The sequence below is a fragment of the Pararge aegeria genome, chromosome 4, assembly GCF_905163445.1.
Source record: "Pararge aegeria chromosome 4, ilParAegt1.1, whole genome shotgun sequence".
NCBI lineage: Eukaryota > Metazoa > Arthropoda > Insecta > Lepidoptera > Nymphalidae > Pararge > Pararge aegeria.
In genome coordinates, this window is record NC_053183.1 from 7,912,942 (window position 1) to 7,930,546 (window position 17,605).

At 37.0% G+C, this 17,605-nt stretch overlaps 1 protein-coding gene across 1 annotated transcript; it reads right to left on the bottom strand.

Annotated features, from left to right (window-relative positions):
• Window positions 1–3,685: 3,685 nt before the first annotated feature.
• Window positions 3,686–17,605, bottom strand: LOC120637913. Its single transcript, XM_039909979.1, has 11 exons — window positions 17,289–17,605; window positions 14,063–14,275; window positions 12,706–12,999; window positions 11,879–12,024; window positions 10,772–10,867; window positions 10,019–10,101; window positions 8,650–8,845; window positions 7,042–7,209; window positions 6,240–6,349; window positions 4,850–5,759; window positions 3,686–4,203 (listed from the first exon to the last, which is right to left on the bottom strand). Exons 1-11 carry the CDS (start codon window positions 17,302–17,304, stop codon window positions 3,814–3,816), a joined length of 2,622 nt encoding a protein of 873 aa, XP_039765913.1. The 5' UTR covers window positions 17,305–17,605; the 3' UTR covers window positions 3,686–3,813.

The following is a 17,605-nucleotide window of genomic DNA, read 5'->3' on the forward strand; positions in this document are numbered from 1 at the left end:
ATTACCTTAGGAATAATGTTGTAAAAGCCCAACCCCACAAAGGAGTTCTGCACCTTTCGCAGACGATATGCAGATATCACTAATTTATGTCCGTTTCTGGTAAGTCGATTGTTAATATTAGCTTTTTGTTTATAAAGAGTAATATATTGTCTCACAAAGACTATATTATCTATACTTATAATAAAACTGTAACTGGACGATTTATGTACATTCTATATATTTTGAAAACTTTTATCGGGGGACGCTTAATAAAATCGATACCGAGTCCAAAACAGATTTTTATTTAATTTTTGTCTGTCTGTCTGTCTTTCTGTCTGTCCGGGCATCACGTGAAAACTACTGAACGGATTTAAATAAAATATTGTATAGTGGTAGCTGATATTCCGGGTCAACATATAGGATACATTTTATCCCGATAAACAATAAGATTCCTCCGGGAAATGCGATATAAATTTTTATTAATTTTACTTCATAGCTCCGTTAAATTTGAACCGATTTTTATAATTCTTTTTTTTATTTAAAAGTGCATACTATCAAGCATGTACCGTCTTATTTTAATAAGGATCTGATAAATATTGTGCGAGATAAAGGACATAACTCTTCATAAATAACAGCAAGTCGCAAGGCATATAGGACAACGAACAAATGCATGTATATCATCCTACTAAATGCGTAAGTTTGTGAGTATGGATGGATAGAATAGAATAGAAAAACTTTATTGAAACACAACACAATAGGAAAAATACAAGGAAAACAGTAACAGTACTTAGTGCTACGGTGCAAAGGCATGGGGTGCAAATGGATATATGTATGTATCAACTAAAATAATGACAACTTACTAACTCTGTATACCACGTAAAATAATAAAGGGTACCTACATAGCTAGCCACGATGATTATGATGTTAGTATCAGATCTGTTCCAGATTTTTGATAGACTCATATGCAGACGAAGGCGCGAGGGTCCGCTAGTTATAAATATATTGCGAAGGTACTGTAAGTACACATATTTGTATAAATTTTTCACGAAGCGATTCGCGTGATCCAAGTTTATATATTGATCGTACAGCTCTCTTTTTGTAGTATATTTATACTTTCAATATCTGCAGCATTTCCCCACAACAAGATCCCAAAGGACATAATACTGTGAAAGTATGCGAAGCTTTTTAGGCTTTAAAACCCGCAGCTTTTGTTTATTTATTGTAAGGAAAAGTGACGTTTGACAGCAGTGGTTGCAAGATTTACGCCTTTAGCATTGCTGTCGCGAGATACGTAATCACCCTGCCGGTTGTTTAATGCCATTTTACTCTGATACAGATTCTGACCTGCAACTACCTTATTTAAAATTATAAACATATAAGCCAGCGCTTCAGGACATGCCTGTAAGAAAGCAATGATATATAGGTTGGAGCACGCTTGCCTAGAAAATGGCTATTCACTCTTGCATTTAAGGTAGTCAGGTAATTAGACGTGGCAGGAAAGAGTTGCCGCGAGGGCATTCGCCATCTGCGATATCGCGCCGGCCACTCCAGAGGTGACTGTATGTGGGGTGTAGTCCTTTGTGGAGCGGTGATAAATGATAGAGATTGCTAGAGATTGATAAGTGGACTGTATTTGCAATGATAATAATTGATAATGATATGTAAATGATATGATGATATTGATAATGAGTACGCGTCGAGTGGCGGCCCGAAGTGCACTGTCCTAGTTATGGCCACGAGGCTCGACGATTGCGTGAACTGCTGACGGTGCAGTGTTCGGTACACGCAGTGGCCCGAACATGCTCCCGACCGCGAGATGAGAGGTGCAATGATAACAAATTATCACAATAAAATTGGAATGACAATGATAATGATTAAGCAATTAACAAAAGGCATGAACTGATGATTAATACATTTTTATGATTCTTAACTAAACCTTATGTTCTTCATAATCACAAAACCGAACGCACTTTTTTGGCAGTGGCGACGTGGCCATATCTACCATTTCTACACTCTCACACTGTTTTAAATTTTCACTACACTTCACTTTATTTTTAGATTTATTCACGCACACACTCACTTCACTAAAATCAATTTGTTTCGCCTCTGGAGCGGGGCGGGAGAGGGAGGCACGACCCGTACGTGCCTGCACCTCCTCTACAAGATGAGTCCTCCCAGGGCCGCTGCTGCAGCTATCAATCCGTAACTGAGGATATACTGGTGTATATCATGTCCTGATTTGTCGAGTTCCGCTGACTCGGCATTCTTCTTCATCACCTGAATTTGCTCCTTGATTTTGTTTAAGCTGTTATTGATACTCGTTTCCTCTGATAAATCAGTAGTTATGTTAGGCAATGACAAATTTAGGACATTATTTATTGCTGGAATAACGCTTTCAGGGTTGATGTCTAGGTGCTAGTTGATGTGAAAATATTGAAAAATCTTCTCCCTTCACCGTGCATTGTTCACTCAAGTGTATGATACCTGCTCCGTTAATTTTTATGTTTGATACACCATCTCCACAAATGATTCTCCAAGAGTAGGTATTACAATAAAAATATAAGTAATTATATATTTTTGTCAGCTTAATTAATTGATTCTGACAGTCTCTTCTGAAATTTACAGTTGTTTTTAAATGTATCAAATTCACACAACCTTTCATTTGACGATAAAAGTCGGATAGGGTTTCTCAGTTGACATAAATACCTGCCCTTCATGGTTTAGACAATCGCGAAGCTCATTGTTAGTTGTAGTTATAAAAGAATCTCTTTGCAGCAGGGCTATCAGAGAAGCAGCGTAAGAAAACAAAAGGTCCCTATTAAAGATCTCTCCGTAAGGTTTTATAATGTCTTAAACAATACTGGCATATGATCATCCAGAGGCTAAGACCCCAACCTTGTTGACCCATAAATAACTCAAGGTTTTTTAGCGTCAGAAGCAAAGAGTTCAGAAGACCAGATTTTCCTTGAATGACATATAAATAAGATATATTCTTGTTGCATTTTGGTCGAAGACCCAAGATTTCTACAGCAACAGGATCATGTCAATATCTACAAGATTGCATACATTAAGTCATCGAACAAAAGGAGAGTTCCCAGCGAGTCACACTGTCCCTTGGGTGTGAATTGTTGGGAACCGTAATGAAATGCAGCATCACATACTACCAGGTGAGATTGCAGTCAAGGGCTAACTTGTGGTGGAATCATAATAGTGTTTCAATGGGAAAAGAAAATTCCCAACGAGTCACATTTTTGTAGGTGATGATGATAGGTAAATTAGTCTGGTTATTCCACGATTCCCCACAATCCCTATGATAAATTGTGCCTTTATGACGGAGCTAAAATATAGTTGTTAAATTCTCATGCGAGCAAATTCAAGGGGTAAATAAATGCAAATACTAGAGCGAGAGATGTGTGGCCTAATATCAGTCCAAACTGTTCTGCCATTTAATCAGACATTCTGCAAAGGGACCTAGCAGACGAGCTGTAGAGAATTTTGAGCTTTGATTCTAGGTAATTAATTCACTTCTTGCCCGGCGCTAGAGTCAAATTATACAAAGGGGCTTGTCTATGCGTGCAGAAGACTGCAGAGAATGGTCATTCGTGAATAATTGAAGCTCGCAGGAAATGCCTGAAATATATGTTTGCGGTGCATGGCGTGTTTTTACGAATAATATAAAATGAGTTACAATGGAAATAAAACAAAATCAGATTGGAATAATAATATATCACATTCCTTGATCTTACTGTACAACTAAATTAGGCTACAGACAAGCACTTATATATTAAAATTACATTAATATGTATATTTAAATAAATTCATGTTCGCCTCGCACTACGAGGCGGAGTCCCACTCTATGAGGTAGGCTGGGGTGAGACCAGGCGCGACTCTTCGCGCGAGGACGCGGAACGTTTGTCCCGCTCTAAAGTACGACTGTACACTGGATTTCAACGCCGACAATTGCCGAGCATCGACTTCGGTGGTGCCACTGCTTGCCTTATGAGGACTCAACTGTAAACTCTTCACGCTGTTGTTACTATTGGCGCTGTTGTTTGTATTTTTTCGCGCGTTCTCATAGTAGTTTTTCTCTGGTCTCTGCCTTAATCGCCTGCCGTGGAATTTGACGTTTATATTATGTGTAGCTGGCGGTGTAACGTCGCCATTTTCTGGAGGCGTCTGGGCTGACTTTGAAGCATCATCAGGCAGTGGACAAGACTTGTTGAGCTGGAATAATAGAAATTTTAATTAATTGTGAAACTGCGCTTAAAACAAATTATTCATCATCATCATCATTATCAACCCATTGTCGGCCCACTACAGAGGGGCTCGGGTCTCCTCACAGATTGAGAACGGCGAGACCACCACGCTGGCCAACTGCGAATTGGTTGATCTCACACGCCTTTGAGAACATTATGGAGAACTATCACGCATGCTTACGATGCTGATCGAACTCGGTCCCCTCGAAAGGGAAGCTGAAGCCTTACGAGGTTTCAGCTGGAACGAATAATTACGAGGCAGGAATGTATAATTTTTGAAAGTTAATTTGTGACTGTTACAAACTCGAGGTTTATTAACATTCTTATCAGATTTTGTAGGATTACAGGTAAACTTCACTTGCTGGACTAAATATAGCGAAAATTCATACATTTCAGTTTAGTCATAAAATACTTAACAACTGGAACACCATTTAGGCTTCAGTTTTCCCCACTATGAGTACCTTCAGTGAATAAGTATTCCATACATTGATGCATCATCACTTACCACTGTCATCATAATTACAGTATATTAGTTTCTAGTCTGCATATTAACAAAATTACTTAAGTTCTATTCTCTCTGCAATCTTACAAGTCTAGGCAATAAGTAAACCAACCTGCAACTGTAGATGTTTCCGCGGCCGTCTATACTTCCGTCTCTTGACTTCACCATTCGGACCAATCACGATATCCTTTTCGCTTAATTTTCTTTTTAAAGGTCTTATCATGGGCCCCACCAGCGGATTTAATTGGTTGGGCAACGAAAATCGAGAATGATAGTGACTTCGTCCATTCTGCTTATTGTACAAGTTCGTATTGGTCGAAAACGGGATTTTTGGGTATGAATTCTTCATTAGAAAAGGGTTGTTTTTGCCCTGAAAATCTTTAAGCGGTGGTATTATAGCGTCTAGCGTGCCTCTACTCGACGTTTCGTCCCCCGAGGATTCCAGTTCGGGTGTGAAATTATTACTATACGGTGGTAGACTGTCCATGTGCTGGAGTGACATTATTTTAGAGTGTTCAATTATGTTTTTGGTAGATAACTTGGACACTTCGAGGTTCATTGTGGCTATCCTTGACGAATGGGTATTGATGTTTATGTTACAAGTGTCGTTGTTGCTGGAGTTGATGTCTTCAGTGTCTTTGGGTATCTTGTCTAATTTCACCGAGCAAGGTAGGAGGGATGTACCGAGCGGTGGTACGGGAGAGTTTTCGCGGGTCGATTTAGCTTCGTTGCAATCGTTTTCACTAACTTCTGTCACTTTTCCTAAAGTATCATCTTTGGCATCGGATTTCCTCGCGGTGGACGTACAGACGGATGGAGATGGTTGCTCGTCGCGCTCAGTTGTTTTGACTGATTCGTAGGAACTTGCGGAATCATTTTCGGAATTGGAGTTCGAGTTCAGGTTTTCGTGGAACCGTTTACCCATCATAAGATTCAACCAGTGGCCATCTACTGGAACTATCATCCGTTGGTGGTGACTTTTATAGGAACTTTTATCGTTGTTGCTACTGGAAGGTTGTGAACTGAAAAATTATGTATGAGTTAGAAAAAATGTTTAAACTTCAATAATATAAACATTTATGAACTTTGTCAGTTAAGGTATTTTTATTATAGTTAAACAATCTTTGCATGTATTAACAAAAAATTTATATACTTAGCTATCAGATATACAATATCGAAACTATGTTTAAAGAAAATATGCATCAAAGGGTAGTTTTACACAAAAGCGTGCACACGCATACAAGGCAGTTGAGAATGGTGACATGATGGCATAAGAGACCGTCATGTCGTTTGCTGTGACGCCATACGGGTTGATTTACTGTCAAGGCACGCTAACACACGTTTCACATAAAATACCCTCATATTTAAAAATAAAATATATAAATATATTCTGATCTTTGTGTGATATTTACTATCTATACGTTTTAAGTATTATGACATTTAAAGATTGTTTTTTACCTAATACGACAGATTTGAGTTCGTCAATAAATTAATAAAATTACCTATCATCAGGTGAAACTTCAGAATGTGGAGATGGTGCTCTGGTCAGAAACCGTAACCGCGGGGCATATTCTCTTACAAGCTTGTCTGTCAACGGCTCTCCTTCTTTTACCTACAAATACACATAATTATTAAGTACGGTTTTCAATATTAATTATTGTAAAAAGGCATATACTAATTTCGGCATCGGTGGTAGGAGAGCCATAGTTTAATTGGAAAAAGCGCTCAGGGCGCGATTGCCAGAGAGTAGCAGATTCAAATCCTGTCGGTTCCGAAAAAAATTTATATGCTTTTTAAATTTATAAAAATGGATAATTCCTCCAAGTGTAGGTAAAAACACTAATAAAAATTATAAGATTTCAATATTGTTTCACTTGAGCGAATGACCAATGATGGATGCCACCGTCGCAGTGTCGGTTTTGCATTGGTTCTAGGAATATTTGTAATACACCGAATTTATGTGTTGTTTAAATTTTCTTTAATGTTTATCTAGTTTATTGTGTGGCGAAATAAATAAATCGTCATGATCTTAGAAGAATGGCGGATCTGAATTTTGTAAAACTTTACACAGTACTATTATAGCTATTTTAAATAAAGGTATGCTATGTAAACAAATCAGTTGTGTTACTTATGATATGGCCGGCTAGTTAGTGGTAACTAATCATGAGCCATGCAAACGGCCTTTTAAAACCTAATTTGGATTCGCCACTCACATTCGCTCAATTGTAAGGCTTTAGTCTGTTCTGGCGAAGACGGCGACGTCACGGAAGCTTATATATATAAATTATATAAATATATATTTACCTGCTCTAGGGAAGAAAGCTGTAGAGGAGGGGGCGGAGGCCTGCGTAATCGTAGACCCCAGATGGTTGCGCGTTTCTTCATCTCGCGGCCACATTTGAATCGTTTTCGAGACGACGTGAGTGCAGTTAGGATCTTTTCCCGACGCTCGTTCACGGGTGTTCGCCACATCTGTGTGCGTAATACAAATTGGATAAATACAGTCTGTTCACAGTTATTTTATCTCTGACATTGCTCATCAATCTGACATTACCCCAAACTTACAGCTAGAGTTAAAATAACTGTGAACGTACTGCAAGGGGTTTAATCAAAATCAGTGGCGTGCACTTCCTACATGCACAAAAGTGCTGCCTCGCCAAAATTTTGTGTAACTCACAAAGGAGGATTTTTCTAATTAAATGCACCTACTTGCTTCATCATGCCTACTCCGGTCGAAAACCCTGTGCACGCAACTGATTGTCATCGTCATTATCAACCAATTACCGGCCCGCTACAGGGCACGGGTCTCCTTCGAAAATTACGAGGGTAGTTGTCGCGTAAAATGGGTATCAAATGAACGGGCGTGACTAGTAGAATAATGTACAGTATATTGAAAGTCAGGGTTATTTAAATTTTTTACACGCCGTGCGTGCTTACGGCTTACGTTCGCGGGCGCTCATCCCCGTTGTATATTTCTCCTGCCCACATTTTAATTCTACATGTTCTACATCCTGCCACATCTGACATTAAGGGCCTATATATCTATCGTCGCCTAAATCAGTATTAACATAAAAGTACAGTATATTTGTCATCTCAAAAACAAGAAATAATATTCAGCAACAAAAGGTGTCTTTTATATATATATATAAAATGCAAAGGTGACTGACTGACTAATCTATCATCGCACAGCTCCAACCACTTGACGGATCGGGCTGAAAATTGCAACCAGATAATTATCACAACGTAGGGATCCGCTAAGAAAGGTTTTTGATAATTCAAACCCGAAGAGGGTTAAATGAGAAATGAAAGTTTGTATAAAATCCTTCATTTATCAATTTATTTTTCAAGTTACATCCATGAAACTTTGATTTTAGGTTTTCGATAAAAAATAACGAAATACGTGTTCCACAAATTTTCAAATTTCCGACTCCAAAGGCATCAAATAGGGGATGAAAATGTATATGAAAGTTTCTGATTTTTTAAGTAATTTACGTTCATATTTTTCAATTTGCCGCAAGATACTTTAAAAAAAACCGTTGGAACTTAACGTGAGCGAAGCGGCGGGCAATAGCTAGGGTAAGGTATAATAATATGTAATAGTTTGGGAGCTTTTGGAGTGAGCTCGGCTAGCTGGAGTGACCCAGTGGGGAGCCGTATGAGTGGCACTACGAAAGGTTCCGGCCGACAAAGTACGGAGACAAGCCCAGAGCAAGAAGCAGTGGCGTGCACAGGGTTATTGACCAGGGTATGCATAAAGAAGAAGGCTGTCAAAGAAGGAAGATGCCATAAATTGGAAAAATCCTTCGCCTATATGAGTCATACAAAAGTTTTAGGGTAGGCAGAACTTATGCGCATATATGCAGTGCACGCGACTGGAAAGAAGGTCTCGTTTGGGAATCGCGTAGACAGTACCTTCTCCGGGAGCTGCAGGGCGTGCCAGTTGTCCATTATGTAGGGCATGATGACGGTGTCCAGGTCGAAGTAGTTGGGCGCGTTGTACGCCGTGAGGTTGAACAGCGCCAAGTGCGCCAGCTCCAACCAACACAACTCCAGCCGCCGCAGATATTCCGCGCCACCGTTGCAGTTCGCGCACGCAAATATGTACAATCTGGTGGGTTGATTTTTTTTTTAAAGAACCAGCTTAGGCCAGCGCGGCTATGAATGAGTGAATGAATCAATGAATGAATACACTTTTATTGTACGTCACAGAGAAAATTTACAGATATTAAAATACAACAGCACAATAATGTAGAAACGTACAATTTGGCGGCCTTATCGCGAAATAGCTGGTGTATTAGTAGGTGGTACAACAAACATTAGTGAAATATTAGGATTTAAACTAAACTAACATAAAATAAACATATAACATAGTACATATTAAACATAACATATTAAAAATATAATATATATTCCATACATATATACAAACGTATAAAAATACAAATACTCTACTATAATTACATAATTAAAAATAAATAAATAGTAGAACCCTCAAAAATATATAGAATACGAAATATTGTACATACATAATGTATGATGGGAATGATGACTGTATTCTATTTTACGAAATATTGTAAAAAATAATACAGTGAACATTCCCATCAATGCCCGGCCGATACAGACAAGTAGTGAGTGATCTTTCAGCTACGCTTACGCGCCGGTACTCTCAATGAGTGCACAAAGTAGTTGAATCGCTGTTTACTCATTTGTCATTTACACATAACTAGGAGACCTCGTGATTCTAAGTCAAAAATTATATTTACGAGATCAAAGAAACAGTTTCACGCCTGCGTCTGACCTTGTGAAATTTCTCAATTTAACTATGATATTTTCTCAGGCTAAAAAAATTAAACTTACTATTATAAATGGGAAGATTTTTTCCTCTAAGTGGGAGGTTAACATTCCGGTACGAATAGGGGTATGAACTTAATATAGCTTACCAATAACAGGTTAGCCCGCTACCATTTTGGACTAGATCATAACTTGTAGTAGAATAGAATAAAATATATAATAATCTTTACCAGCTTTTGGTGAAAGCTGTCAGACGAATTGAAATAGCATTAAAAAACATATTGACAAAATACTAGTCCAGCTACTTAAGAAAAGTTCATGAATTATATTGTTTTCTATGAGAAGTTGTTTCGATTCCTGCACGCAAAGTTTTTTAACAAATGGAAGTCTCAAAATTATCATCAAGTTGTAATGGCAACGTGATCTCCGAATCACAATCGAATAAAGGTAAACGCAAAATCAATTCACAGCTATAATTCAACAAACATACTTATCCCCCGCGTAGAGCGGATACTGCAAACTCGAAACGCATCTTTGGTGAAACCAGCGGGAGCATCGACAGCATAATAACATCTGGGAAAGTTTCGAACAATTTATTTATACTCTTTCTTCGAGGCCATCTTTGGCACACCATATAGATTCGATACTAACTCGTAATAAAATAATCTAATGTAATAAAGTATTATGAAAATTAAGCTTAATTTTAGTGTATTGTGTAGCGATTCGGCAATGTACCCTAATAGGTACGAAGATCTGTTTGGTGTGGAGTATAAGGATTGAAGAAAATCACACAACACAGATTCTCCTGCTTTTCGCGGACTATAGCAAATTAAGCTTAATTTTCATAATATATCATGGATTTCCGCAAAGTAACGCTTGCTTCTATCCAATATGTCATAAAGTATTTTTTAAATATGTGACGGATGGACACCGAATGGTCCCTCATCGTAAACTATAGGCACAAAAGTTTGCTTTAAATCGCATAATAAAGCTCACATTACAATACATGTATATACTATATATGGTACCCAAAACAAAATTTAAAGCCTGATGTCCGAAATTTGAAGTATTTAAAACGATATTGGGATGCTTAACTGCCAATGCGAACTTAGACTATGACATTTATGGCAGCTCCCCTGTAGTTTTGGCTCTAGAATTGATTATAGAGGTCCCTTTATAAAAAAATCACAAAACAGACCAGAAGCTGGGTACGAACATGCAAGTCAGTGTGTTAAATACATACTTGTGCGAGCCAATCACTCTTCTCGCCGCAGTAACAGTGGGCCTCGTGTTGGTCTTTGCCAGCTTCCGATGCGGTGGACGACGTTGTAGATGCAGTCTGAAAAAATATATATTATTATTGGGCACTTTTGATGACTTACCTGGCGCACCGTCAAGATATTTTGGAGCCGTTAAGTACAGGATTCGATCCCAGGGGAAATTTGGAAATTGTAATTTCTGAATCATCCGTGGCTAGTAAACACCCTACCAATAAAAATGTGCCGCAAAGCGATTAAGCGTTCCGGTACAATGTCGCTTAGAAACCGATTAAAAGTACGGGTTAAATATAGCTGCCATAACCTGAACATGTTAGCCATCTTATACTATCTTCATTTACCACCTGGTATCTAATCTCAACAACAAAAAAAAAAGTTACACAATGTGTGTAAAAAAATAATTTATTTTTTAAAACAATAACACTGTTGTTTCATATATTAGATACTTAATTGAAGCTCATAAACGGTTTCTAAACGTTTATAGTTTTTTTACTTTCCCCAGAAGTTTTATCAACTTTCTATTCCTTAGTTTTATTCATATTCAGCAAGATCGGATAGTCCAGAACGAAATAATTTATCTACTTAGTTCTATTTTTTATGGCATGCCAGATAACATATGTATTGTGGAAACGATGGGGAAGCTGAGGTGTGAGGCTTCAAGTTAAATAGATATCAAAGGCAGAATCTATTTATTTGCTTTGTTGTTCTTTTTAAGATGTCGCAATTTCTAGAAGTATTAGAAGGATATATTCTGTGGGTATCAGCGTTCGTTTCAGGAGCCTGACTACTACTAGTACTAGAGGGATCAATAACTTATGAAAATTAAGCTTAGTTTGCTATACTCCTTTGCTAAAAGCACGAGAATCTTAAATTTATAATTTTTTCAATCCTTATACTCTATACGAAACTGATCCTCGGCAATGTACCCTCTATACACGTTCCCTCTCGCTCCGGAGCACCCTCAGGAGATGCTGACTTTACAATGAATAATTTTTAAGTGAAAAATTGCCCAAATTACACATTTTTTACCCCCACCTTATCTATCTAAACCAATATTAATATAAATAACTTACATCGCACGGTGGTGTGAGTTCTTGCTGCTGTCGCCGTTGTTGGCCACCCTTGAACCGAAATAAGTCGGACCTTTTCAGTGCACGGTTCTCTGCCGCAGCCACGCGGTACCTTTGGTCCACACATCGCTTGCAGTGCCATGACGCTCCTAGGTGGAAAATAGACATAGCAGATTACAATACAATAAGTCGTTCAAGTATTACTACAAACGCAGTACAAGAAAGTCCTACTAGCACAGATTGTTTGACTCGAAGGTGAAGTCGAGCTCTCTTACCCACTGGGCTATCACCGCTTCTATACTAACACTAATGTAAAAATTGCCGTTTGGTTTTGACTTTAACACTGCACCAATCTGATGGCCCGTAATATATGATGCATCCTTGAGGAGTCCTTGTAAAAATGTCGCATGTCCATACGATATTTTTTATCCCGGACAAGAAGCCGGGTAATTTAAAATAGCCGTTATCTATTTAAGGCTTAAAGTAAAATCAATTTAAGACACCTCACTAATGATAGACGCACCTTAAGTTTTTTATAACTCGAACTGGAGATTTTTTTCACTTTATATTATCTACCCGTTTAGTGCATACCGCAAGCGCATATAGTCGCAAGCGATGAACGCATTGGTGATGCCACTGGCGGCCGGTCCCTCGCGCCGCTTGTACACCACACACATGATGCACCTGTTGTCCTTTTTGATATAGGGTCACTCAACACTTATCCGCGCCTCTGCGGGCAGTGTATGCCACAAGACGTAGTAGTCGTGGCTGCGAACGCATTCGACGATCACATCGGCTGCGGGGTTCGCGGTTGAGATAGGGTCACTCACCACTTATCCAGGCCTCGACTGGCGGCGTGTGGCACTTGGCGTGGTAGCCGCGGCCGCACATGTCGCACGCGATGATAGCATTGGCGACGGGGCTGGCGGCCGGGCCCTCGCGCCTTTTGCACACCACGCACATGATACGCCCGTCGTCCGCGGGCGGAGCACTGAGCAGTTTGAGCGACGCCACGGCCGCCCACGCGTGCGTGCCATCCCCGAACTTGACCAGGCAGCGGGCCACGCCAGTTCCCACTTCGCACGAGTCGTTGTCATTGCTGGTACTCAACTCTACTATAGTCCCTGTTCATAACGAAAAGTTAATTATTTGGTATCAGCGATAGTTTCAAGAAGCTCTATGGTTATGCAGTTACAACGTTTTAGAGGTAAAGATGGGTAGTGGTGTAGAGTACGTAATTATAATAGACGGAAGAGTTTAAGTAATGTGTAAAAGTGGTCCAGGGTCAACTAAATAAACAAATATACTATGACAACACACACATCACCATATAAGCCCAAAGTGTAGCTTGTGATATTGGTACTAAGATAAGTGATGAATATTTTTAAGAATAATATACATAATTATTTACAGTATAACAGGGCACCGCGAGGTGCTCCTTCTGTACTTAAAAAAAAACAAAATTTTTGATAGTTTTGTACAACAATTTCATATTTCGCCCTACACTTAGATCACCAAGCTCTGCGATCTCATTTTTTGGGTTTTATTTTTCTTAATACTTTGAAAACTTATTATTTATTGTGGTTTTATTAGTTTTATAATGAGGATGTTTTATTTATTACGCCTGACTAACAAGTAATAAATAAATAATAAATAAATAATAAATATACTAGGACAATACACACATAACTATCTAGCCCCAAAGCGTACCTTGTGTTATGGGTACTAAGATGACTAATGAATATTTTTATAAATAATATATGGATCTATTTATAATATACAATTAAACACCAGGACACTGAAAAACATAAATGTTCATCACACAAACATTTTCCAGTTGGAGGAATCGAATCCACGGCAACAATCGGCCATAGTTTACCTACCTAGCCATTTTAAACCGCTAGGTTAGGGCGCGGGCGCCATGACAAATTAGAGGCTTCTTAACTTGTAAGTATGCCATTTTGTTAATAAGCTTGGGAGCCCCTGTAGTATACAGGTAAACACCCAGACACTGAAAAACATCAGAGAAACATTTTCCAGATGTGGCAATCGAACAGCATGCTCACTGTGCCAATCAGCATTCAAATTAGAATTGATTTTATGATAAGAATTTAAAATATATATAATTCTGCAAATCTAGCTACTTCTTTGAGCTTGTTACCAGTTTTATACGTTGATACTACAAACCTAAATAGTATTTCCCATCTTTGTTAGGCACCAGTACATCATCACCACAGTGGAAAGGGTTTCCATTATTCTTTTCCGTGTTGGTCGTAGAGTCTGGCATGGCATCCTGTGTTTCTTCTTCTTTTTTCTCATTCTTTTTGTTAGCGCATGGTGTAATTGTCTTGTCAAAATCGCTTAGGAGGGCATCGATCAGAGACAACTGTCTTGAGACCTCTACGAAGAAAGTATTGCATTAGTAGCACACAAATTTCACCACATTTTTTTTAAGGTTTAATATAAGTTAAATATTCCATTTTTTCTCCTATGCCTTTGGTTACCTGGAAGAGAGATTGCTATACTTAAAGAGATAAGGCCACCAAATTGTACCTTCTACCTTACGACTCTATTGTATTTGTATCTCAGTGAATATTATCTGAGGTGTACAATAAGTGTATTCATTCATTCATTCACTCATCTGTTTGCTCTAAAGCTCTTGAGTATTCAGATCCTACATTTATGATATGGTGTGGTAATATATTCTAAAAATAATACTTAGCAGCTATGAATACAAAGATAATATCAATGTTAATTTGAAGTTACATTATTTATGAGTTCTATAGAAAAAGGCTGTTACTCCAGAGCTATTGTAGATAAATCACTTTATCTAATTTATTTTCATTTATTTGAACACAACTTTTTTTTTCTATTTTAAAACATACAAAAGATTGTTGGCCATGCCACTTGTCAGAAAAGCCCTATTACAAATTTTTTAGAAATACAAAAAAGGCAATTTAAAACAAACTGGTTTTTTTTTCAATTTTGAATGAGGTATTTTATTTTCCCATAACATGTGCACTATCAGAAATATTTTTTATAGAAACTTATTATACAAAGTAAGTTAATTTGATTTTATTGCTACCTATGTTTTCCGAGGTTATTAAAATCTTAACACTAGGTCATAAGTATGACATACGACACCACCTAAGATGGTCACTCTAGCGTTAGCGTTATATATTAGCTATTGTAGATTTACTCACTTGAAGTAGCATATTTCCAAATCAGCAGCAGAAAAAAATATTAATTAAATTTAAGTTTATGTGTAATAACAAAAAAAAGGGGGCTGTTAAATTAGTAAAATACCAATTGACAATCTCAAGAATAATTCTTAGAAATATTTGAGAGTACAAATTTATGTTTGCATTAATCAATTAACTTTTGTGAAACAGTAGATTGAAACTAGTTTAAAATATAATTTTGCCAATTCCTATTAATATTCCTACAAGGGTTCTTTTAAAAGAATTTAAAAGGTTAGGTATCTAACTAACTTTACATTTTGAGGGTAATGAATTTTTCATATCAACCTATTAGACCCAGCCATTTAGGGCACCGGTCTCGTCCCACAAAAATAATGGTTGAAACTAAGAACCTTTTACATTCTTAGGATAATAAAAAGCTTATCATTACCCTTAAAATGTAAAGGGAGTTAGATAGTTAATAAAGAAAATGTATGTAGTAAAATATTATAAATATGAAATAAAAGCTAGTGGTGGTCCTTTAAAGAGTTGTTCTATTATGTTGCAAATTTACCTTTTTCTTCTAAATAATATTCAGAAATAATGTAGTAAATTACTGCACAACTAAACCAAACCTTGTCTTACAAAATACCCTTCTAAATTGAAAATTCACCCTTACTAATTGTATCTAAGCTAACTGCAAAGCAATTAGTCATCATCATCATCATAATATCAACCCATTACCGGCCCACTACTGGGCACAATCCTCCTTCCAAAATGAGGAGGGGTTAAGACCATAATCCACCACACAGATTGGTGGACTCCATACACCTTTGAGAACAGGTTTCAGGTTCAGGTTTCAGGTTTCAGGTCCTTACTACGTTTTCTTTCACAGTTGAAGCAAGTGATATTTTAATTGCTTTAATAGCACATTTCTTACAAAAGCTCTCTAGCTCGCTCCTCTAGCTTATGCACCTCTGTGAATGCTGGGATTCAAACTCAGCCCCCGAAAGTAAGGTTCAGTTATGGTGACTCTTAAACTAAAATCTATCAATATTTCTAAGAAAATGCGTTATTTTCAACATTAGAGACAGATTTATTATAAGATTTGTATAAAATGGTAGAATGCTGTTTATTGTAGCTCCTAAAAAATGATGCCAATTTAATTTGCAGTTATGTTGGCTAAGTGATTTAAACTTTCTAAAATTCTTAAAACAATAAGATTTTTTGTATATAGTTGTGTGATACCCATTGTCCCTGTTACATATTTACATCTTGACGAAACATTTATATTCAATTCAATTCAATTTTATTCATTTCCTGATAGAGGTACATAGGTTTTACAGAAAAAGAATATGTAGATCTTAACTGTCCCACTCCAAATTGGCTACCTCAAAGCATGCTCAAACTAAATCAGTCTTATTAATTGGAAAAAATCCCTCCATCTTTCAATAATCTGATTGAAAGATGATGAACTTTCACAGTGCACAAAGAAGCACTGTAATATATTAACAACACCATACTAATTCATTTATTTTTTCCAGTTACTTCTGAAGAATAAAGTTTGTCTATCCATCAGTTTAAAGAGTAGAATTTATCATGGCGCAGGAAGCTCAGAACTTCTTACTGATGTTTTGTTTACACAGTATTAGATAAGTACTATTTTATATGTGAAATAACCTACCAGAATTAAGTAATATCCAATAAGCTATTCCTTTGACCAATTTTTTCAAATATATTGGTAAGACTGAGGATTTAAGTCAACCATTTTATTGCACTTATTAGAAAAAGATTGAAGTTTTTAGGTACCTATATTTTCAATCTAAAAGCATGTACCTTCAATCATACGACTTTATTTAGTAGAAAAGAGTTTTATGTCATTACATACATGTTAGTCATTCAAACATAGCACACTGAATTGCTCGTTATTGTGCTTATTCAATAGGCATTTTAATAACATATAAATGAGGCTTTTGTGTAAAAGAAACACTAAGCAATCTGTTGGTTAGATGTTACACGGTCGACGTGTTAACGAGGTAAACTCTAAATTTGTTATCATATCACTATTGTAATAATAAAATAGGAGAACATCTTAGACGTAATTATTAACATTTTTTAATAATTATTCTACTGTATTTACAACGATTAACAAGATATTGAGTACGAACTGTTGAAATTAATTTATCATGAACCTAGTTGTATAAACAACTGTTTGACAAGGAACTTAAACTTACCAGCGTTAATATCCATTTTAAACCTGCTTTTTAATATAAAAGGCAGGATATAACCACCATAATTTGTTTTCGGAATTCATATTTTATGAACAAACACTAAAAGCATTGGCGCTATTGCGGCCATTATAGTAGTCAAACCTATCGTCGTTTTCCCGCGGTAACAAAATTAGAACTATTATATATTATTCGAACGTATGAGTTCATTAATTAATACAAATTTAGGAGTACATTTTATAAAATATGCAGTGGCAAATTTACTTTAATAGATAGCTTTTATGTAAAAATTTAAGTAAAATATTCCTTAGATTCTCAAGTCG

Excerpts from the sequence above, each read along its gene's own strand:
- LOC120637913 (XM_039909979.1), bottom strand. Across the intron at positions 13,000-14,062 it reads AGATGGGAAATACTATTTAG|GGACTATAGTAGAGTTGAGT; the intron begins GTTTGTAGTATC and ends CGTTATGAACAG. Across the intron at positions 10,102-10,771 it reads AGAGTGATTGGCTCGCACAA|ATGTTATTATGCTGTCGATG; the intron begins GTATGTATTTAA and ends AAACTTTCCCAG.